The 23,641-nt window shown below is 48.1% G+C and overlaps 1 protein-coding gene and 1 pseudogene across 2 annotated transcripts in view; both read right to left on the bottom strand.

Annotated features, from left to right (window-relative positions):
- Positions 1 to 5,589: 5,589 nt before the first annotated feature.
- Positions 5,590 to 6,322, bottom strand: LOC103603659 (annotated as a pseudogene). Its single transcript, XR_551639.1, has one exon. The product of XR_551639.1 is annotated as an uncharacterized LOC103603659 (transcript).
- GPR161 (G protein-coupled receptor 161) overlaps positions 6,145 to 23,641 on the bottom strand; it is a 21,747-nt gene continuing 4,250 nt past the window's right edge. The window contains exons 2-5 of the mRNA XM_008588225.1: positions 18,855 to 19,579; positions 11,180 to 11,284; positions 8,541 to 8,660; positions 6,145 to 6,661 (exon numbers count right to left, since the gene is read on the bottom strand). Of these exons, the coding sequence (XP_008586447.1) occupies positions 6,396 to 6,661; positions 8,541 to 8,660; positions 11,180 to 11,284; positions 18,855 to 19,579 (1,216 nt within the window). The 3' untranslated portion in view covers positions 6,145 to 6,395. The remainder of the gene's footprint in view (positions 6,662 to 8,540; positions 8,661 to 11,179; positions 11,285 to 18,854; positions 19,580 to 23,641) is intronic.

Genomic DNA, 23,641 nt, shown 5'->3' with positions numbered 1-23,641 from the left:
GACACCAAGCCAAGGGTTGCGATCCCCTTACCAGTCACAAAAAAGATTTAAAAAAAAAAAAAAAAAATGTAGGGTTAAGAGTGTTTCTTGGGCATGGTGAGAAACAGGTTGTTTAATAATACTCCATGAATTTAATTGCCTTGGAGAAATTTGTGAAAAAAGTATGTATGGATATACCCAGGTGACTTTGGTATGGGCACCACTGCCCCCCAGTTCCACAACAATCTGCCCCTTACTGCTCAGTGTCCCTCTTTTTAGCCCATGAGAAGGGAGGATGGAGAAAGGAATAGAGCTGCAGAAAACGGGGAAAAAAGAGAGGCACCCAAAAAAGTCCACATACCACAAGTCCAAGTACACATTCACAATTTCCACAGTTGTACACATACCAAAAACATATTTAATTAAGTAAACAAAACTATTCTAAATACTTTCACTTGTTCATAAATATTGATTTATAATAATCCTAAACATTTTTCTTATCTTTAAAAAAAAAAAGTCATCCAAAAACTTCAAGTTAAATATATTTCAGGAGTAGCTTGGGTTTTTTTGTTGGTTGGTTGTTTTTTGAAAGTTCGTTTCTTTAACCACTTCTGCAGGGAGGGGTCTATTGTCAGAACAAAACACAGGACTCTGTCCCTTAAGCATGTCCACATCACTGATTGACAGACTTACCCTAGACAAACAGGCTCATTCTACTGCCCTCTGAACATGGCCTTTTCTGCCCAGGCCTTGATCCTCCCTGTGATGCTTTTCCTGTGGGAGGGGCTGACTCACCTGTGATTTATGATATTTCAAAACGGTGTTGTCATAAAAACAAGTGGCTTCTACTTCTAAGCTATTAATACTGCCCAGGAAAATGCTTTCTGAGGGAAATGAACACAGCTTTGTGTATTATGTTCTCCTAAAAATAACATTGATCAAAATTGTGCTCTTTGTAATCTTATGCAGATTTGAGTTTGTGCTTTGAATTCTTTCCAGTGAGTTCAATCACTTTCCTTGGGCCTTCACTTCTTAGGTCTGGCCAACAGATATTATCTCAAGCTCCTTGGTTTACAGCAGTTCTTTCTACCTACCTAATAATTCCAGTGAGTTCAATCACTTTCCTTGGGCCTTCACTTCTTAGGTCTGGCCAACAGATATTATTATCTCAAGCTCCTTGGTTTACAGCAGTTCTTTCTACCTACCTAATAAAGTCCCACTGTCCTGCTGTAATGATGACTTTTAACTATCCCTCATTCTCCTTGAGCTACAAGGCTCACTCCTTCATTCCCTCAGCCACATGGCCAAGACCTGGAGTTTGGCCTTGCCTCTGGCTTACCTGACTTTGAAACCTTAGACAATTTCTCTAGTCTTCCCTGGATTCTATGTGTCCCCTATCCCCTTCTCGTAGTCATATATGACTCAGCCCAGCCATGTACTTTCCTTCGCCTCAGGGTGAAGACTGTGTTTCCCTTCTCTCTCCCACAGGCTTCATCTGCATCTCTGCATATACTGCAGGTAGTAGCATGGACTCCTATCCCTGCCTCACCTCTTTCCTCAGAGTCTTGGAGAATTAGAGACTGTGTGAACCCAAGAGCCACAGCCAAGCAGTCACTCTGTCACTGGAGGACAGAGCTGTCATTAGCACCCCAGGGCACTTCTCAGGGAGAATGCCCCTCTGGGCTGTAAGGAAGGTCAAGGCTGATTTGTCCTTTGTCCTGTGACTTGGGACTCTCTGCCAGGCCCTGTGTTTGGTCATCATTGATAGCCATTCAGGGAAATGTACAATTATTTTATCTTTGTACAAACAGGCCAGTGGAGGACAGACCTTTTTTTCATAGAAAACTCCCCAGATCTCGAGTTCCAGATGCTACTTAGCCTTGCCTCCCTCCTCTAGAGTGCCTTCCCCTTCCTTACGTCCCTTCTTTCCCTAAAGTCATTTTGTGCTACACAGCAAACATGGCAATTCCCATGGCAACTACCTTCAACACCTCCTATCTAGGATAAGTTATCTTTTCAAGATTCTCACTTCTCGTTATAGAAAGCCCTGTAAAACAAGAATAATACACCCCCTCACAGAGTTATGGAGAAGAAATACTAGTGGCCCAGCTCAACTACACCCCCGGTACTATGCTGGATGCTTTACAAGTTATGCTGGATTGGATTGTGGCCCCCTAAAGTTTCATGTGTTGGAGGCCTGGCCCCCAGTATGATAATGTTAAGAGGTTGGGAAATCCTATTGTGGTAGTTGGAAGGTAGGGCCTTGAGGAGGTGATTAGATTGTGAGGACTATACTTTTATGAGTGGATTGATCCATTCTTGGAATCAAGGGCATGGTTTTGAGGGTTTTAAAAGGAGGAGGAGGAGTTAGCTCACTCTCTGTTCCGCCACTCTACCATATGAGACCCCTGTGTCACTGTCACTACCAACAAGGCTCTCACCAGATGTTTCCTGGACTTTGGACTTCCCAGCCTCTGAAATTATAAGCAATAAATAGTGTTTCTTCATAAGTTACCCAGTTCCAGGTATTCTGTTACAGGCAACAGAATCAGAATAATCTACACAATTACCTTATGAGAGAGGCCTCCCTGAATTCTGTGTCTCCCCACATAGAAACAGATTACAAAACTTCATTGTACAGATGAGGAAACAGATGTAGAAGTACTGACTAATTTGCACAGGAACATCCAGCTGATAAGCGTCAGCATGGGACCTGAACTCACAACCATACCCCCACCTGCACCATTCCCACAATATCACATTTGCACTGAGGTAAAGTGAGATAAAGTATTTGGAAATACCTAACAGTGCCTAACACGTAACAGGCACTCAGATACCTACCAGGTTATGCACACAATAGGCACTTAGTACATGCTAGTTCCCTGTCTCCTTTTATAGCCACATCACCCTCTGTTCCAGACAGGAGACAGCGGGGGCTCAAGACTGAACACATCTAATGAGTGTATCTTGTGGTCCCTCCAGAGACATGTCTCTAATCAGAGCTGTATTGTTAGAATGGGAAAATATTCATATAGTTAAATCTAAACAGATTAACAAGATCTCTCACTGTATCAGAGCACTTTTCCTCCCTCTCCTGTCTCAACCCAGACTCTTGGCCACTGCAAATATAGAGTTAGTTTCACTGGTTGCTCAATTTTTTGCAGGAAGACTACACAGCAGCTCCTCAAATGAGAATCAAAGAAATGAGAATCATTAGCACCAACTGGCCCTACTCTTGTACTCAGCCCTGCTTCTCCAGGAGCAGTGATTTGCTTAAGATCAAGCAGCTGAGTAGTGGCAGTACCTGTGAACCAAAATGGGGTCACACATGTAAGCAGGCTAGCCAGGAGGTCCCCAGTCGCCATGGCTGAGGACAAGACATGGTGAAAGAGTTCAGAGCAAGAGCTCTCTGTCAGAGGCAAACATGCTTTCAGGTTTATCCTTAGCTCTTCACAGCCACACTGCTGCCACCTAGTGTCTAAGGTCCTCAATGCCAGCCCTAGGTGTAGAGCTGTGTGCTCTGCAGTGAGGGACTCCAGTGCCTCTGGGTCACAACAACCCCCAAACCTGGTATCTGGGAAATAGCACAGGGAGTCAGGTTGACATCTCAGTGAAAGAAGCAGAGATGGAAAACAGCCCTAAAAGTGGTGCTAGCAAAACCAAAAGACACAGGACTGAAGTATTTAAGCTAAAAAGTGGCCAACTGTTCCACCTGCCGTTGTCCATCTGGTCACCTCAGGAAGGCCTCAGGCCTGCCACTGCATGGCAGTTTATGGCTAATGAGCTTGGGTTTGGTGGCGGCATTTGAGTTTTTTGACCTGTACTAAGGGCAGGTGTCCTCAAAAATGCCTCTTAGGAACTTCAGAATGTGTGAGGGTTGTCTCTTTTCCCTCTCCCCCACCCCTACTTCTCTCTCTCAAGCTGAATCAAGGCAAACTTGAATTTCTGATTATGCAAAATATGGTTCTAACTGCCAAAGATCCTTTAAGACTTAGCTCAAACTACCACCTATGTCATGAGCCATCCCTAACTCCCTAGATGGAAATATGCACTTCCCTCTGGAGCCAGTTTTTTCTGTAATCACTTCTTGACTTTGCTATTTATTAGAATCAGTATGCTCCAGGTCTTGCTTCCTCAATTAGAGTGAGGACACTCCAGTGTTATTGCCCACAGAGCCTAGCTTGCCTTGCACACAGTCTATGTGCAGTGTCTCACAGAATGAATGGCCCTTGGTGAATCATTTTGTGAAATACAGTATTCCTAAATTAGTTTGGATTATATCCAAGCTAATCTGGGGTCTGCCAGTGAGGGTTTGTGGGGTCTCAGGGTTCTTTCCCTAGAACCCAGCCTAGTGCATTCAACCCTTGGGTTCCAAGCCTATGCGCTGCACTCAAAAATGCCTAACCAGCGACCCATCCCAAAGGTAAGGATCTCTGCCCTGTTCCACCTCTGTGCCTACTAGTTGATCAGGAATACAGTCCCCTCAGAAACTAAGCAAGTGCTAGAAAAAATATATACAGAATATATATAGAAAACATAAGCCGCCCTCAGACTAAGGAATGCCACCCAGTAGTGAGAGCAAAGTCTGTCTCATCTGTACATGTCACCAGCAGGACCCACAGGTGAGCCTACTCTCTGCTCCTTTCCACTCCCATCCAGACCCTAGGCCAGTGCCTGGCACCCAGCGGACCCAGAATAATTATTATTAGTTCAATCACCATGAAGGTAGCAAGACCCCAGGCCTCATAAAAGGTCTTTTGTCAACTACAGACCAGGGGACCAGCCAACCACTGGTTTCTGCCACACAGCAAAAAGACACTGCCTCACCAGGAGCTGGCTAGACCCCGAAGAAAACATCACAAAGATAATTCACTTTCTAGAATAGCTACCTAGTAGCAAACACAGTGAGGTCGCCTTGGAATCTACCCTCTGCCAACCAAGGAAGAGAAAGTCCTCAAACAGCTTATTTAACCACTCAGGCTAAAGGACAGATACAAGAGGAGATTCAATGGCTTCCCAAGTCACCACAGCAATTGCTCCAAGTGCAAACTTCAACTGCTGTTCCAACCCGAAGGGGAGAGGAGAGAGTGTAACCATACAAATCACATTCCTGCTGTTCCACTTCCACCTCTGAGGAGACGGCGACCCTCTCCCTCCATGTATGCATCTTGAAGGTTAGCATTCTATCAGAACTGTGCTGTGAGCAGACAAGCCAGACAAGCACACAGGACCTGTCCCCATTAGGAGCTACACTCAAACGTTATACAAATGTTGGTCCGTTTACAAATTCTGAGAACATCAAAGATGATCAGAGCTGGAAATGATCTTGGAGACTGTTCAACTCCCTACTCCCTTTACCCATTTTACAGATGGCTTAGAGAGGCGACAGGATGTCCCAAATGACATGTACAGACAAAGGCACAGCAGGGCCAAGAATCCGGGTTGCTGACTCTGGGTCTAGTGCTCTTTCTACCCTACCCTATCTATGCTGCCCCAGGTTGTAACAATAGTAACTTGATCTTGGGAGTATCCCCTGTGGAACTGGGGCCAGCTGTTTTCATTGGTCACTCAGTCACCACACATAGAATCTATTCAGTGAGGCTTTTGTGTGTGAAGGGATTCCTTCCAATAATACCAGGATCTCTATTTCCCAGCTGTGCTTGGCTGTGCATAGCCCCATTCAGTCTTGGTAAGACTGATGTGTCCTAACTGAATGGATTTATTTAAATTCTGAAAATAAAATACCTGGTACCTGCCCCTTCCTTCTATGTTTTATAGTGGTTTCTCCCTTCTTTTGAAATACCAAGGAATTTGTCATTAGGGAGGTAGGCGGGGTGCAACCTGTCCTCAGCGGCCTGTGGGCTGCCCCTATTAGCACCAGCAGGTGGTGCCACTGAAGGCCAGGTCATAACCAGAACAGGAGGTATAGGAAGTCCATCTGGGGTGCTCTGCTCTCAGGTGCTTTTAGTAGGAAGAAGTTCCCTGCAGGCCTTCAAAGCGCACTGGGAATGGTTCCCCTCCTGAGGCCTCTGGGACAGTGCATGGCTGGACTCCCAAGACGCAGGTTGTGAAGAACAGGAAATGATCCATATGGTGGCTTCTTTCCTCTATGCCCCACCTCCCAAAAAGCCACGGCAACCACACCTCCATCTCCTTTTTCATGTGTGCTTTAGAGTCTCTGATTCTATCATTGGGACCTAAAAGAAGCCCACACGTGGTCTCACAGCAGACATTGAAGTTACAGACGGTAGACATTATTTTCAGTCCTTCTGGTGGCTGTATACCAGATATTGTTCCTTCCTGTGTTTGGCCCACTGTACACAGTGACATGCTCCCACGGCCCCAGCACAGACGGTAATGGGAAACCCTCCATGGGCCAGCGTCTCCAACTCCAGCCCCAGTCTACCTGGAGGCCCTCATCTGTGTCCCACAGCTAAAATGTTCCCTTCTTCAATGCTCTGCAGCTGCAGCCTCTGACTGGCAAGAGTTCTGCTGCCTCGGCGGCCCCCAAAGCCAGCCCCAGGGACAGTCCGTACTGCAAACAAGACCCCTGGCAAAGCCTCCTCCCCAAATAAGTTGATTTTGGCTTCAGCCTCAATGGCTTTGGCCAAACTGGCTGCGTAACTGTCCAAGGACTTGTGTACTTCGGCTTTCACATGAAGAATAGAGTTCTTGGCAGCTTCTAAGGAAGAAGGCAGAAAAAAGGTTAGCCGAGGAACCGGACCAGTGACTCTCCTGGGCATATGCCCACTGCTGCTTCACTGCCCGAGGAGGGGAGGCAAACTGAGGTTAAGGGCATGGGTTTCAAAATCAGATTCCCTAGGCTAAAATCCTTGACTCCTGGACTTACTACCTGGGAAATCTTAGAAGTTATTTAATCTAGCCTCAGTTTCCTCATCTGTAAAGAGAAGATAGTAAGACAACTCTTACTTCATAGGGTTACTGTGATAATTAAATGAGATCATTCTTTCTAAGGTGCTTAGCCTAGGTCTGGCCCATAGAAAAGGCTTGATAAATACTTTCTATTAATGCTAATCAAAATATTTTACATCATTGAAAGGGTTTTCTGGTCTTTCAGCTCCCTGAAGCAGTGTAATATCGATGGCTATAAACTTCCACAAACACAAATGTCATGTCTCTCCTCTTCACACTTGCTTAGAGCTTCCTTAAAGTCATGGAGAATCTCACGGTGGGAAGTTACAATAAAGTCTCAAGCACGCTACGCAGGATAAGGACCCCTGACAACTAGAATGAACAGAGAGGAAGGGAGGTGGCTCGTCAGTTTCACATCCAGTGCCTTATTATTATTAACCTCACCGCCTCTTTTCTCCAGATGTTCTAGGGCAACAATTTATCTTCTCCTCCTCACATTTTCTGGAGAGCAGGCAACTTGCACCCTACTCTGCAAGAGGGAAAGAGTAAAGAACCCTGGCCTCTAGCCGCCCTGCCACTCGCCAGCAGGCGAGGGGGCTTCCCCTGCTGTGCCGTGCTCTCTCACTGCCCGCGGAGAGGCGCTTGCAGAGCCGCACCCACAAAGCAGGGGTGAGGGGGCAAGCTTGGTCTTTATGTGGGCTGGGGGCGTTGGGGAGGCGTTCAATTTATTTTTTCTATAGAAGAGTAATACATGATAAAGCCATGAGCCATAGTCCAAGCTCTATTCTCTGCTTTGCCAGTGTAGTGATGATTTGTCATCTGCCTCTCTGACCTCCGTGACTGCTTCTCCATTTGTTCTGAAAGTTGGGGAAGGGGGTGGTAGAAGAAATGTGATTAACTATGAACCTAAAACTCTGACAGGGCCCACACTTATTTTCATATTCAGTATTTTGGAAGAACTGACACCTTAAAGTCCCTGGACATCACCACATCCACAGCCCAGTCATGTTAATGGCTGTCCTCACTTGGCAGGACTCAGGAGAAAAGAGTCTCACATCTCTGGGCAGCCTGGCTGGCTGCTTTGTCACAGCATGTCCGATGGGAAACTAACCCCGAGTTCCAGAGGCAACAAGGGTGCTGGGGATTGAGTTGAGAACAGGGGAGTAGAAAAATGTAGGGACTGGACTACAGCAGAACTCGTGCCCCTCGCAGGACTCTAGTGCCCTCATCTGCCTCTGGGGCAACAGAAAATCAAGATGGCAGCTTCCACCTCCAGCAGAAAAGGCACGCTCATTGGGCCATTTTCCACAGGAAGAAACTGAGGCTCAGAGGGGGAAGGTTCAGATTTATAACTGCACATCACCCATAAAAGAAGGAAACTGGGGGGGGTTCAGAAACTTTTATCCAATCAGGCAATTTCTGAGGGAGAAGATGTGACTCAGGATCTGGACTCTGTGTGCATCAAGTTCAACAGCAATTGTGTGCCCAGTGGGAGATGCTACTTGCTCTGACAGTTAGGATGTCTAAGGGCTCAAGTGAGACAGCAGAGCTGGGAGTACTCAGGGGGTGGGCAAAGGTGGTGGAGCCCTAGTATGTCCTGGTGTGGGGCAGGGCTGAGCCAAGGAATTGTCTTAAGATCATTTCCTGTCTTCTCTGTTTTCCTGAAGCAGTCAGTCACAGAAACCAACCTTTGATTTGTTCCACCTCATCCTCAAACGTCACTGAGCTCCTTCTTTTGGGTGGGCAAGTACAGTGGGAGGGAGGGTTGTCATCAGATGTGTAGTCTTCAAGCAGCATCATGTCCGTCCCTAAAGTGAAGGACAGGTTGTGCATGTACAACCAGCAATACAAAGTCCTCGCTGTCCCCTCTGTCAATCTGCTCCTCTTCTCCTTCTCTCCCTCTCTCAGCAGCCCCGTATCCCTCTCTCCCATTTATGCAAACCCATAATCAGTGCAGCAACTGCCCTGCAGCATTTGCCCAAGAAACATCCCATCCATCATTCCATTTCAGGAGTTTGCAGCCAGCGTGGCTTCAGCCACACACAAAGTACAGCCATGTCATCCAGAGCAGGGGCAGTGTGCCACCATCAACACAGCACAGCAGGGGCACATCTGCCAGACCTGATATGCAGGGAAAGGGGAAGGTTGAGTGGAGGAGCGGGTCCTGTTAAGAGGAGCTTTGTATTCTGAGTGGTTCTTCTTACAGTCTGAATTTCTATCGCCGTGGTTAAAGCATGTTGTGTTGGATACAAATTTAAAACTTGAAAATGTAAAGTTCTTTGGGGATCAAAAAAGGATTGAAAAATCTACCCTTCCCCAAGAAAGTGGGGAAATAAAGGCAGAGAGTCAGGGAAGCCCTATGAGAAAGAGCTGGGCAGAGCAGGCAGGGAGGAGATGGGGGCAGAGGGCAGGGAGGGAAGGAAGGGCCCTCATCAGTTCCCTGGCCCGATACCAGGACGAATGTTGGGACCAGCCTTGTTCTTAGTTTCCAGCCTTCAACCCATCAAGGCCTGGGTGATCAGGAAATTAGAAAGAAATGAAAGCCTGGAGCTCCGTGTATGCAGTTCCAGAACACCTTGCCTAGAAGGAACAGTCCTTTGGCAGGCATTAGAATATGGTGGTTAAGCACACAGGTTCCAGTTGGACAGACCAGGATCACTGGCAGGTTATTTAACCCTTCAGTGTCTTTCCACATCTGTAAAATGGGGATCATCATTCAATCTGCCTCATAGAGCTGCTGTGAGTTGAGACATGTAAAATGTAGCACAGTGCATGGCACACAGCAAAGGCCACATCAACGGAAGTCATTATTAATAAGGACACAGTGAATAAATGGCAGGGCTGAAGCTCACACTCAGGTCTGTGTGACCCCAAAGCCCATGCTCCTTCTGCCTATAATGCTGTCCCTTACTCCCTGTGCCTGGCCACTTCCTGTTTATTCTTCAGGTTTGACATCATTTCCTCTGACAAACCTCTCCTAACCCTCCTCCCCTAGTAACTCGTGTCTCCCTGTTACATGTTCCCACAGCATTCCAGCTTCCCCTTCTGTAGCTCTCATCACATTCACAATGTTTTCTTAATAGTTTTACTGACGTATAATTCACATACCATACAACTGCCTATTTAAAGTATACAATTCCACGAGATGAATGTCTGTCTTCCCACTAAACTGAAAGCTCCAAAAGGGCAGTTTCACCACCACACCCCCAGAACTAGCACAGCGCCTGGCCAGAGCAGAGGCTCAGCAAATTGCATTTGTTCAATGAATGAATGCCAGGTGCTTCTGGATCCCTGCTGGTTGCCTTAGCATGGGGCTGTAGCCCAGGGAGTAACAGAGACCTTCCTTTACTCTAAATCACATGAGAGACTCGGGTCTAGAAGGGAAGGTGTGGCCAGTGGTGTATTATGTGACTCAACGTGGTGTGGGACCCTCTGGGTTGCCAGGTGAGGGAATGTGACAAAAGGCCTGCTCTCGATGCCAGCCCCAAGGTCTGACCCCAGAGTTCAATGACCTGGCAGCCTCAGAGGACAGCAAACAGGTCAAGGCAGAGATGATTTCTCCAAAGCTCCCAGCAGTAGAGAGAGAGAGGGGGGCTCGGAGCAAAGTACCCACTGCCGAGCTTGCTGCTCCGTGTTCCGGGATTCAGCACTGCTCCTTTCATGCCTGGCACACCCACAAACGCCAGCCCCACGATGGGGAACAGACATGGCTGGGTGCCCTGGACGTGTTTCTTCGTGTGGACTGAGCTCCTCAAAAGGAGCTGGGTGTGACTGATGATGAGACTGGCCTGTGGAGGGCGTGCTCTCTCCCGGGACCGAGCCGAGTGCCTTTCTACCATTACGCCTCTTAATTCTCACAACTGCACTTGGATAGAGGAATTACTACCCCCATTTCACAAATGCAGAAACTCGAGGCTTAGAAAGAGATTAAACAGCTTGCCTAAGATAACACAGCTCGTAGAAAGCCAATTGGAGACTGAAAACCAGGCAGGTTGACTCTGGGGCCTGTACTGGCCAATGGCTATTGTAATCAGGTAACAACTCATGATCATTTCACATTTTAGCTTTTTGAAGGCTTCCACTTGCTTTCAACCTCCCAATAGCACTGTGTGGCAGAGAGAACGGGAACTAAGATCCCCATTTTATAGAGAAGGAAACCGAAGCACAAGAACAGCAGGAAAGATAAAAGCTGCGACTGGAAACCAAGACTCATGATTCTTGCTCCCCGTGCCCTTTCCACACACCATGGGAAAGACCCCTCCTACCAGCTCCCTGACCTGCATCAGGGTGCACAACCGGTGAGAGGCTTATGAAGCATGGAGGTTACCTGAGTCCTGAGAGCAGCTGAAGCCAGTGTCCCCGGTGCTGCTGCTGTGCCCCAGGGGCTGTCCACCGGCCATGAGCGCTGTGAGGTGTGGGGACAGGCCCAGGTCTGAAAGGTAAAGTTGGCACTGAGGGCACGATCACACATTGCTGAGGCATGGAGCATGGACTCGCCCGCTTCAGTCTTCCCCACGGCCCTCGCCTCCCACCCTCCTGTTCTCTCTGCTCCCCCTTGCAAAACTTGCTCTCAGCCCACCGAAAGGTAGGTGACCCTGGCTGCTCTTTCTCCACCTTGCTCCTCATTCCTAACCCACCATATCAGGATTCCTGGGTTCTCCCAAAGGGGACACTTCTCCTGACAATGCAAAACACCCATAAGGCAGGTGGAAGAGGAAAATCTAATAGTCTTGTGAGAAGATCTTCCAATTAAACATGGAGGACTTAACCCCGTGTATACCTCCTGAAGTCCTACTTGAATACCAAAAAGAGATAGTTTAAAAGAAGTTTAAACCCCAAAGGGGGAGAGACTTTTTAGAAGCTATAAGACAGATGAGTGAGGGTGATGAAACTGACTCAGGAAGGAGAACTGAGCTGGCAGTGGGGGAGGCCTAAGCTCAGGAATTGGAGGCCCATGAATCTGCTGGCAGGTGGGGCTCCATGGAAAGTCTCTGTAGAAAGCAGCTGGGCCCTTCCCCTGCCTTTCCCCAGTCCGGGCTGTGTTGGTAGGAGAGTGGAAAGACTGAAGCAAGGTTTCTGGATTCGGAGACACAGGCACGGCCAAGGGTGGGAGCGACACAGTAAAGACAGAGAGAAAAGTGAGAGTCAACATACGAGGGGTCCTCAAAACTTCATGGAAAAAAAAAAAAATCAGGGCCGGCCCGGTGGCGCACTGCTACAGTGCGCCACTTGGGAGCACGGCGGCGCTCCCGCCGAGGGTTCGGATCCCACATACAGACCGGTTCCTGCTCACTGGCTGAGCAAGGTGCGGGTGCAGCACCGAGGGTTGCAATCCCATTGCCAGTCCCGGTCCGGTACGGGTGCGACACTGAGGGTTGCGATCCGTTGCCGGACACGAAAAAAGACAAAAAGGAAAAAGGAAAAAAAAAAAAAAAAAAAACTTCATGGAAAGATTTGTACTGTAACAGAAACCCTGACATGACCGATGCCATCTTAGGTAGACACTACTCCATTCTCATTGTCAGACTGCCGCTCTCTGCACGAGAAACCATGGACCTCATAGAAACAAAAAACCTCACAGAAACAAAAACCGTTGCACAGAAATGGGAACCATATACAATGAAAATTTTCACGCTTGATGGCTTTAATTGCTCATTTTTGGCTTCTGTAATCTAGCCCCCTAGCTGCTTTGTGCACCTGGACAAACCTGTGTGCCAATGGGATGTGGTTTTTGCCTTTATAAACTCCACCAGACCAAGACTAGCTGCTGCTCTTCCAAAATACCTAGGGGAGGTAGTCGCCAGCTGGCTAATAAAGACTCTGTTAAAATTCTTAATTGTTTGGTTCCTTTCCTGGGCGACAACCTCACAACAGTATTATCTTTTGTTTGTTTTTATTTGGTTGGTTTTTTGGCAGCTGCCTGGTATGGGGATCTGAACCCTTGACCTTGGCATTAGAACACCGTGCTCTAACCAACTGAGCTAACCAGCTGGGCCCCATATAATTGTTTAATTCCATTTATCCACAAACTTTTTGAGTACTCCTGTATTTAACAATGAGACCCTGACCCCTTATCCCACTCAACCTGGGCTGGAGACTACAGAACCCTTCCCTGGGAAAACCAATCAACCCTAGAGAAAAGACCCGCAGACACCAAGAGTTTGGTGCCCCATAAAATGGCTCAGCCAGACCACCCTACAGTCAAGAAACCTGCCAGCCCCACCACACCCAGGGCTTCCCAATGGCTTTCTAGTGACTCGTTATTAAAGGCAAAGGGATGCCCAAGGGTCACTGCACATTTAATTTAAGTAAAAGCACTAGCGTGAAAGACAGAGGTGGGAAAAAGAGAAGAAAACATGAGAGATGGATCTCAGTGGAGACAATGCAGGGAGCTCAAGAAAAAAAATATAATTGGGCATCCTCAGAAAGTTGGGAAAATAATGAATCCATAAAAAAAGAGCTGATGGAAAATACCTAGGGGAGGTAGTCGCCAGCTGGCTAATAAAGACTCTGTTAAAATTCTTAATTGTTTGGTTCCTTTCCTGGGCGACAACCTCACAACAGTATTATCTTTTGTTTGTTTTTATTTGGTTGGTTTTTTGGCAGCTGCCTGGTATGGGGATCTGAACCCTTGACCTTGGCATTAGAACACCGTGCTCTAACCAACTGAGCTAACCAGCTGGGCCCCATATAATTGTTTAATTCCATTTATCCACAAACTTTTTGAGTACAAACTTTTTGTATTTAACAATGAGACCCTGACCCCTTATCCCACTCAACCTGGGCTGGAGACTACAGAACCCTTCCCTGGGAAAACCAATCAACCCTAGAGAAAAGACCCGCAGACACCAAGAGTTTGGTGCCCCATAAAATGGCTCAGCCAGACCACCCTACAGTCAAGAAACCTGCCAGCCCCACCACACCCAGGGCTTCCCAATGGCTTTCTAGTGACTCGTTATTAAAGGCAAAGGGATGCCCAAGGGTCACTGCACATTTAATTTAAGTAAAAGCACTAGCATGAAAGACAGAGGTGGGAAAAAGAGAAGAAAACATGAGAGATGGATCTCAGTGGAGACAATGCAGGGAGCTCAAGAAAAAAAATATAATTGGGCATCCTCAGAAAGTTGGGAAAATAATGAATCCATAAAAAAAGAGCTGATGGCTATAAAAAACAAGGAACACATGGGCCGGCCCGGTGGCGCACTGCTACAGTGCGCCGCTTGAGAGCGCGGTGGCGCTCCCGCCGAGGGTTCGGATCCCACATACAGACTGGTTCCCGCTCGCTGGCTGAGCGAGGTGTGGGTGCAGCACCGAGGTTTGCGATCCCGTTGCCGGTCCCTGTCCGGTATGGGCGCGACACTGAGGGTTGCGATCCGTTGCCAGACACGAAAAAAGACAAAAAGGAAAAAAAAAAAAACAAGGAACACAGAGATAACATAAACCTCTTAGAAATTAAAAATATAGCACAAAAAAGTCGAACTCCTCAGATCTCACGAGGAGGATCTACTGCCTAGTAGATTTAATGACCTGCCATAAGGGACAGTCTTGTATTTTCCTACAGCTCATCCACAGATAAGAGAAGTCCCCATTCTTTAATTTTATCCTAATTCTTCTGGGGGTACAGGTGATAGAACATACTCTTTCCTTTCCTCCCTGGACCCCAGCAGGAAAGGGTGGTGGAGGAGGGGAGGGCGGTCACAGCGAGCTTCTCTCGGAACGTCCCTTTCATTACCTTTCTTTGGGAGTTCCACTTTTGCCAGAGGCCTTTGCCTTTCCTGGGGGTTGGTGCAGAGGGCTGAGACCAGAGAGGACCTCAAGCATCTCCCCTGCACGTGACCATCCCCTCCAGGGTCTTGGCCTCTGAACACGAATGATTGTGTTCAGCAGGAAGCCTGGCCTTGGGGAGTGGAGCCTGTGGGTCCAGCCCCTGCCAGCTGGGACAGCTGAAGCCACAGTGGGTTTTGGACACCATCTCTGAGGCTGCGGTGAAAGCCAGGAACATGTCTTGGTCTCTGCCACTGGGAGGAATCATTTGAGCCAGACCAATGTGGCTCAGCTAAAAGGCCTGGAAACAGCCGCCAGGTAGCAACTCTCTATGCTTTGTTATCCAGCATTCAACACTGGAGAGTGGGTACAGTTAACCTGAGATTTTTCATATGAAACAACAATAAATCTACTGGGCTAAGCCCAGTCCAACCCCTCAAAAAAAAAAAAAAAAAAAACACCAAGAGATCAGGCTTGCAGCTCCCCAGAAGCACAGGGTAGTTAAAAGGCACTAGTACCTTTTTGAAGCTAAAAGAACAGGGGCATGATTCTGGTGTGAAGCAGGCACTTGAAGCAATCAAAAGACCTGTAAGTGCTACCAGGAAAGGAACTTAAAAAACCAAAGGAAGAAACTTCAAAGGCTCCAGGCTCACCCTTCCCTCCCTCCAGCCCACGCCTCTCAAAGAAGGACCTGGAGCAAGGTATTTTCTCCTGAGTGTGAGTCAGTGTCCTCCTTTCCAGGAGATAACTGGAAAGGCTCTGTGCCCAGTTGCAGGTGCTTCGAGCATCAGCCCCAGGTAAGAGCGGCACTGGAGAGGCTGCCCTCCCACGATGTCCAGGCTACCTCTAGGGCTGGGTAAGGGGCGGTGCTTAGGCTCCCCAGCCCGGGCTGGAGGGAAGGGTCTGTTTCTGAAGGTGAAGGGCTGATGCAAAAGCTACTTGCTCTCTCTCCTGAAGGCCTCCTCTTTGCTCTGATTGCTATTAGCCAGCTGTCAGTTTTGGATTTGTGGTTTAGCATCCTAAGACCAAATGTTAGCATTTATCTTACATTTAAGCACTTAGAAGCCAATGTGTGCCCCAGGGTCCACCATGAGGTGGCAGTGCCTGGCAACCTCCAGGTAGCCCAGAGACCTAAATTCCTAAGTGAGCCCTACCCTCCAGAATCTGCTAATGAGATTTCACAAGCAGAAGGTATTTGGTGGCCCAGTGAAAGCTGGCACCCCAGAGAAAGCCTAAGCATTTGTACTTATTCAGTTTGAGGTCAACAGAATGAGAAAACTAAAATCTGATTATAGCTGAAATCTGTCTATGTATTAAATAACCGTTGTCCTGTGCTCATAAAGCTCCTGTCATCTGAGTCAGCTGGGAAGCTCCAGGTATTTGTGAAATTCTGTTTCTGCCTTTGCTCATAAACCCTGTTTTAGAAAAGTTTATCATTCCATTTACTGATTTCTTTGGTTAAAACTTTCCAGGTGCCCATGCAAACGGAGAGGAACAAAACCAAGACAGAGCCTCCAAGTCGTTTCTTGCTGGCTTTGGAACGAATCTGATCATCTTTCTTCCCCGTGCTAACGCCAGAGCTCTTGCATTCTCTGAGGATGAGGGAGGTGGCCTGGAAGCAGGCTGATGGCAGGGGAAGTGATTTGGATTTAGGAATCTGCTGCAGATCCACGCCATGCGCACATAGGATGTCAGACAGGATCTGGGCAGTCCTGGCTCAGACAGAGGGACCAGGGACAAGAGGTGGCCGGGGTTCTCCCAATCAGAAAGGCAGCCGGCACTCCTGGCATGGGCAGCACAGGGTGTGGAGTTGGGCTGGGGGCCTGCATTCTGCTTTGTTCCCAGACTCATGCTGATGCTGCTGGCAGCCCCTCGGGATCAGAAGCGTTGGGGAAGAACACCAGGGACTCCCCAGCTCCCATTCCTGGGGAAGGCCAACAACTCAGAACCCATCATCCCACAAGCTCTTCAACCCAAAAGCATGCCATGAGGTGCTTTGCCCTAAATGAGGATGAGACCACCGGCTGTCTTGGACTTGCCAACCTAACCACAGCTGGTGTTTTCTGCTTGTGCTCACAGCCTCACAAACTCTTCCAGGAGAATCACAGTGATTTTTGCATGGAAAATTTTGGCCCAAAATGCAGATGTTTGGCTTCGTTCTATCTACCCTCCCCTCTTCTGTTCTCTTTCCTCATTTTTTTACTTCCTCATTCTAAACTTCATTGGAATAGGAAACATCTATTACGTTTTTGCCTAGCAGACAAGTGATTTTACAAAATCTGAACAAATAAGTTAATCAGTGAAATGAAGCCAAAAATTGCATGTACTCCTGGCTCACAAGTCATACTTGGAAACATGGGCTTGCAAGTGGCAGGGGGTGGGCATTTGAGTGGTTAAAATACTAGGATATAGAGAGATTTTTTTTCTCCTGTGTTCAAAATAAGTCCTAGACTTCCTTCCTCTCTCAAGACATAACACTACTCCCCATACCAGCCAGTTGCCAAAAAGAAAAAGAAAAAAAGATATAATACTCCATCGACCCATGAAATAAATTAGTGATGTTGGTGTGTTTCATTGTCACATGGAAAGAATCTCGTTATCACTGCCACAGTAGTCATGATCTTTAGGTCATTATTTCTTTCTCCCTCTTGAGAGGGAAGGTGGAAGACCTATTTCATGAAGAGGAAAAATTAACCGGAGTGGTTTGAAGAGTTGCCCAAAGTCATCTAGCAAGAGATTAGAACTACAGTCAGTACCAAGTGCTCTCAAAATCTCTCCCCTAGTGGCTTGGCCAGATGATGGTCTCCCTCAAACATGGCCCTAAAAATCCAGCTACTTCACCTCAGTACAACATGGTAATAACAGCTGGAGGCAAGACCCACCAGTGCATGCTGAAAACAGTGGGCAAGGGCTGAAGGAGAAACAGGATATGTGCACAGTCTCAAAGCATGTCCCCCTCTGTGGTAGGTATTAGTCACAATGCAAAAATTAGTGACTTTACAGTGGAGAAAACTAACAGATACCACCTTAACCAAGAGATCAAGAGTGACATAATTAGTAACATGGCATGTCAACATAGGGTCCCCTGAAATGACACACTAAGAAAAGCACATCATCCCTGTGGCAGTCTTGCCAAAAACGTAAAACCTCATTCTAAACTTGAGAAAGCACCAGACAAACACAAACTGAGAAGCCTTCTACAAAATCCCTGACATGAACTCTACAAAAATGTCCATGTCACGAAAGATAAGGAAAGAATGAAGAACTATCAGAGATTGCAGAAGACAAAGGGAGATATGACAACCAAAGACAATGTGGGGTCCTGAACTGGATCCTAAAAAAGAAAAAGGACATTAACGGAAAAAATGGATGAAATCTGAATCAAGTCTGTAGTTAACAGCACTGCCCCAAAGCTAATGTCTTAGGTTTGATCATCGAGCTACGGTTATGCAAGATGTTAACACGAGAGGAAGCTAGGTGTATGGAAATTCTCTGTACTGCTTTTCCGACTAAATTTTGAAATCTAAAATTCTTTCAAAATAAAAAAGGGAAAGAAGTATCTAACTCCTGACTAGAGAAATTCCTCTGAGTCTCATCAAGGGCGGTGGGACTGTCTCCAGAGCCTGAGCGCTCTGGATCAGAGATCAGATGGAGGGGCAGCCTTGCGCATACAAGACAGTGACGCTTCAGCGGAGGACTGAGGCTTGGCACTGGCACCCGGAATTGTCAGAGGCCACATGAGGAAGGGCCTGAGTGGCTGGAAGATGAGAGACAGACTGGACGAGCAGCTGAGGTGGGGAGGGAGTGCTGAAAAGAGGGCACAATGAAAGGAAGGAATGTGCCAAGAGGGGAAGGTAGCCTGGTCCGACACTTGGATTCCTTTTTCTCTAGGAAAGAAGTAACTACACTCTTGAGGCCAGTGGGCCTTGGCTGGGGTTTCAGAAAACAGCTTTGTGACCAGTGGCATCCTCTGCCGAATTCTTTTGGGATGCACATCGGCGAGCTTTACTGGCCTCTTCCACAGTGTGGCCCTGAGCTGCTGAGTGACAGAGAACCACGTGGGGGTCACAGTGGATACTCTGGGATGTTCCTTCTCCAAAGGAAATATCTGTGCTCTGAGCCTTGAGGCCACAGCCAGCCTGAGAACTCACCCATCAATGGGCCAGAGCAGCTGAGAGGACCAGAGACCGCATCGGCCTCAGGGTGGGTATCCCTTTCCTAACAAGTTCCCAAGTTACCTGTGATCCTGTTGGAAATGCTGAAGAGCCTGGAAGTCCTCTGTCGCTGCACAAATGGTTCCCGGTAATACCGGTCCCCAAAGCACATGCCCAGTAGTTCCTTGCGAACCGTCTTGTTCCAGAGTCCATAGATCAGGGGGTGGCAGATGGCACTGGTGAAGGACAGCCATGTGGCCCAGGTCTCCAGGGTCGGGGAGACACAGTTCTTCCCCCAGAGGGCCTCGGAGGTGATGACAAGCATGTAGGGGCCCCAGGTGACCATGAAGGCACCAATGACCACCAGGATGGTGATGAGGGCTTTGCACTGGTTGGCCGAGTAGACCACACCCTGAAAGGCGTTCCTCCTACTGCCCGAAGAGGACGTGGAGGTGCTGGAGTTCTTCCTCCCAGTCCTCTGGCCGTCCTCCTCCACGATGACCACCGTGCCACAGTGCACCTTGCGTGCCTTGACTCTGGCCACACGAAAGATGAAGCCATAGCACACCAGCATGACCAGAAAGGGGAACAGGGCACACCAGATCTGCCAGAAGGCGGTGTAGCCAGGCTCCCGGTGCCACGCAGCCACACACATCCACTTGAACTCATCAAACTCCACCGACGACCAACCGAACAGGGGCGGCAGGCAGCCAACGAGGGAGTGGAGCCAGATGTAGACAAGCGCCATGACAGCCCGGTTCCCTGTCATCTTCGTGGGGTACACCATGGGGTACAGGACAGCATAGTAGCTAGAAAAGGGATGGAGGGAGGTGAAAGAGAGGAGTCAAAAGCGAGAGAACACACCAGGATGGGCTCTGCTGCTTTCCTGGGTAGGGACTCTGTTGAGTTTCTCTCAGCTGACACAGCCATGGGTAGATGCTCCTAAAAGCATCACCTTCTTCCAACCCTCCCAGGACAAGTCACAGATGGTACCACATGTCACAGTTCTGTAGGACTCTTCCTCAGTGAAGAGCCGGACACCAGCAAGAACACAGAGCTCAGACCCATGGGTAGATGCTCCTAAAAGCATCACCTTCTTCCAACCCTCCCAGGACAAGTCACAGATCGTACCACATGTCACAGTTCTGTAGGACTCTTCCTCAGTGAAGAGCCGGACACCAGCAAGAACACAGAGCTCAGACGGTCCTGTCTCCAAGTCACTGCACATTTGCTGGTGTGGCTAGTCTTGAGGATCTACGGGGTCCCGAGGGCTCACGCAGCAGCCAGATCAGTCCTGCTGTTGTTGACATTAATCCATTTAGATCAGTTTTAAGAGGGATCACTGAGAACCAGAATGATGTCTAAGGACCACTTGATGGACATGTACTGAAGGCCTACTATGTGCCAGTTACTGTGCTATGTCCTGGGAATACAGGTGGGAAGATATGGGGAAGACAGACACTCAAGCAGAGGATGAGAGTCTGGAGCGGGAAGGGCCACGCTGAGCCCTCACAACTGCGAGTGGCAGGTATGTCATTATCCTCATTTTACAGATGAGGACACTAAAGTGGAGAAAGGCCAAATAACCTGCCCTGAATAGATGCAAGAAACAAGCTACAAACCCCAGCAATCTGACTCTATGGTCCCCAATGCATATGCCCAGGAATTCCTTACAAGCCATCTTGTTCCAGAGTCCATGGACCAGCGGGTGGTTCCCAATCGCTAGGCTCTGTTGCAAGGAAGGTAGGCCAGGAGGGCTAAGGATTCAAATCAGCAGCCCCTGAGCCAGATTGGAGGGTTAGGGCAGGCTTCCTGGAGGAGGTGACACTCATAACCTGGGTCTTAAAAGATCAGAGGCATTGGCCCAGGGCCAGTCTGGGTAGAAACCAGCCCGCAGCCCTGTCAGGCAGAAGCGTGTAGCGTGAGGTAGGAAGGGTGTGCAGGAGCCAGGGCACGTGGAGCCTGGGAGCCTAGGGTGGGAGGACTTAGACCATGGCGTTGAAGGTAAACCACCACTCTTCCCACCCAGACATTTTATCCAAAGAAAATGCTCTTTACATGAATAGCACTTTCCCACGAGGGCAATGTGTGGAAGAGACACAGTGGCCACACTGATGCTGCCTGGTGCAGGCAGGATATTGGGAAATGACTATGGCTACATGCCTCGCACCTCACCTGGGAAGCCACCTCTTCCACCAGCCGCTGAACGGCCACATGCTGACGGGAGCTACTGCTACCTCATCAGGGGTAAGCCTGGGGCTGCTCTGATCTCGAGCCAGAACCCAAGCCAAGATCTCGCCTGGAAAGAAAGTGTTTTGGGGAATGAGGTCCAAGGAGAGGACCCCACTGTGATTAGGGTATGTACTGCAGTGACTGGACAGTGAACTGGGGTGGGTGGTGACTGACACTGATGGGCATCTGGGTTTGCATCTTACACAGGCTGTGTGGCCAAGAGGAAAAAGCATGACTTTGGAGCTGGAAGTCCCCGAGTTCAGATGGAGGCTCTGATGTCTACTAGCCATGTGACCTTGGGTAGCTGATTTAACCTCTCAGAGCTTCAGTTCCTTCAGCTGTAAAATGGGAATTACAGGACCCACATCACAGGACTGCCCCTAGGAATGAATTGGCTAGAATGTTCACTAGTCCTGGATCATGGTAACTTTTAAATGGCAGTGGGGACAGAACTTGTTCTCTGCCTGCCCCCGGCCTTTCCCCCTGCCTTCTTGAGGATGCAATCTCCATACTGCTCATGATCCTGCAAAACATCATGACCCACAGGGACATGGAGCCCTTCTGTGTCCTAGGAGATGGATCCAGCCATTATGGTGGTCTACTTCCCCTTGCCAAGTGACCAACTGGGACATCATTCCGGCAGGTGAAATGTGCAGGGAGTTTGCTAGGTTGGGACTGGGGGGAGAGGGGTTTCTAGGAAGGTTTCCTTCAGTTTTGAAAAGAAACAAGCCAGAGATTTCTCCTTTCCTCTGCCCCTTGAAAGAGTGTTCAGGCATCCCGACCTCACCATCCTGCGGGGCGGGCAGCTGGGTGTGGGTGTGGATGTGGGAGGCCAGGCCTGGTGAATGTTAACTGTTCTGGCTCCTTTGACCAGTCCTGTCCTGGCAGCCACAAAAATAATTACAATTAAGAAGCTGCCCTGTGCCAGATTTCCTTCTGGCTATTCTCAACACCCAGCTATTATTATTACTCCATGGTGAGACTTCTCCTTTATTTAACAAACAGCATTTATATCACTCAGCGACTAAGGTCTGGGTATGGGCAATTCCAGAGGGACATGGCAGTGATTTCTCCCATCCTGAGTCCCCTTGGGATGCCTGCACAGTGGAACCAGAGCCAGCTCCCTTGAGGTCAGTCTCCCAGAGTCAGAAAAGCCCCTACACTATAGCGCTGCTCACGACAGCCATACCCTCCAGGGGTCACTTTGTTTTTAGTTCTTTTCTAGAGGTGGATGGTAAATTTTTTATATGTTGAAATGCAGAAATCTACACTTCTATCAAGATATAGAACATTCCCACAAAACATGGGTTTACATGTTCTCAAGCACAGATTCAAAACTCCTTTCTTAAGCTGAAGCCTCATTTAGGCCTAGTTGTAGGTTCAAAAGAAAATACAGAACAAAAGCAACTCCCTATTCCCTGCAGGTTAACACAGGCCAAAAGAGAGGGGTTTTCTTTTGCTTTCTGTGAGGTTTTCGATCTCTTCTCTAACGACTCATTTTTAGACACAAGTCCAAGCTCGACCCTTGAACCCAACAGAGGCTTTCATAATGTCACATGTGACTGAAAAGTTGTAACGTGCTCCAGATGCTTAGCCCTTCTGCCTCAAGACCAACCACTTCGACAGCAACCCTTATTTTTAATAAGATGTCTTCACTAAAAACATGAACAAAATCTAAGCCAACTCCAGCTACCTTGGGGTGAGCACATTAACTTACACTGAACAATCTCCTAACAGCATTCATGATCTTCTCTATAACTAACCATCCGTAGTTCTAGCTCCTTTCATGTATTACAATATTATTTTTAGAACTGGAATTTTATCCACCATAGGGTGAGATGAACATAAGAGCAGTATTTTAAATGGACCTGGCACCCTAGCAGCTTCTCAGCTAAGCCAGAGGCAACCACATGTTATAGACTTATTCACAGTAAAACTCTTTATAGGTTAAAGTCCCCAGCTGGTCCTATTTCCACCTGGCTGGTTTAGGGCATTGACATTTAAATGGTGACTTTCACTCCAGTCAACTGTGATATTCTGCCTTTGCTCTCTTTTCGCTGGGCTGCAAGATGGACTTTGGGGGCAAGTTTACTTAAGGTCTTAAAATCTCACTTTGCTCATCTGCAAAATGGGGGCTAACGGGGCTGTTGTGAGGGTTAGCTGAGCTAAACACTGATGAGAGCGTAGTGCAGTGCCCGGCACATGACAAAGGGGGCAAGTTTACTTAAGGTCTTAAAATCTCACTTTGCTCATCTGCAAAATGGGGGCTAACAGGGCTGTTGTGAGGGTTAGCTGAGCTAAACACTGATGAGAGCGTAGTGCAGTGCCCGGCACATGACAAGCACATAACACACTATAGCTAAAAGCACGACCACTGGCTTTGTTTTTCCTCCCTCCTTCTCCTTCCTTTCTCTCTCTCTCTCTCTGTGTCTTTGTCTTTCACACACACACACACACACACACACACACACACACCCACGAGAAACACACACACACGAGACACATACACATGCATGCACACATACACACGTTGAATCTTCAGATTTCTGACCTAGAGGGCAAATACACGACCTCCAAAATTACTAACAGCAAGGGGCCGGCCCGGTGGCGCACTGGATAGTGCGCCGCTTGGGAAGCGC

This window comes from Galeopterus variegatus, unplaced genomic scaffold (assembly GCF_000696425.1).
Source record: "Galeopterus variegatus unplaced genomic scaffold, G_variegatus-3.0.2 Scaffold4729, whole genome shotgun sequence".
Classification (NCBI taxonomy): domain Eukaryota; kingdom Metazoa; phylum Chordata; class Mammalia; order Dermoptera; family Cynocephalidae; genus Galeopterus; species Galeopterus variegatus.
The sequence above is the reverse complement of the archived record's forward strand: the minus strand, read 5'-3'. Positions and strand labels throughout refer to the sequence as shown.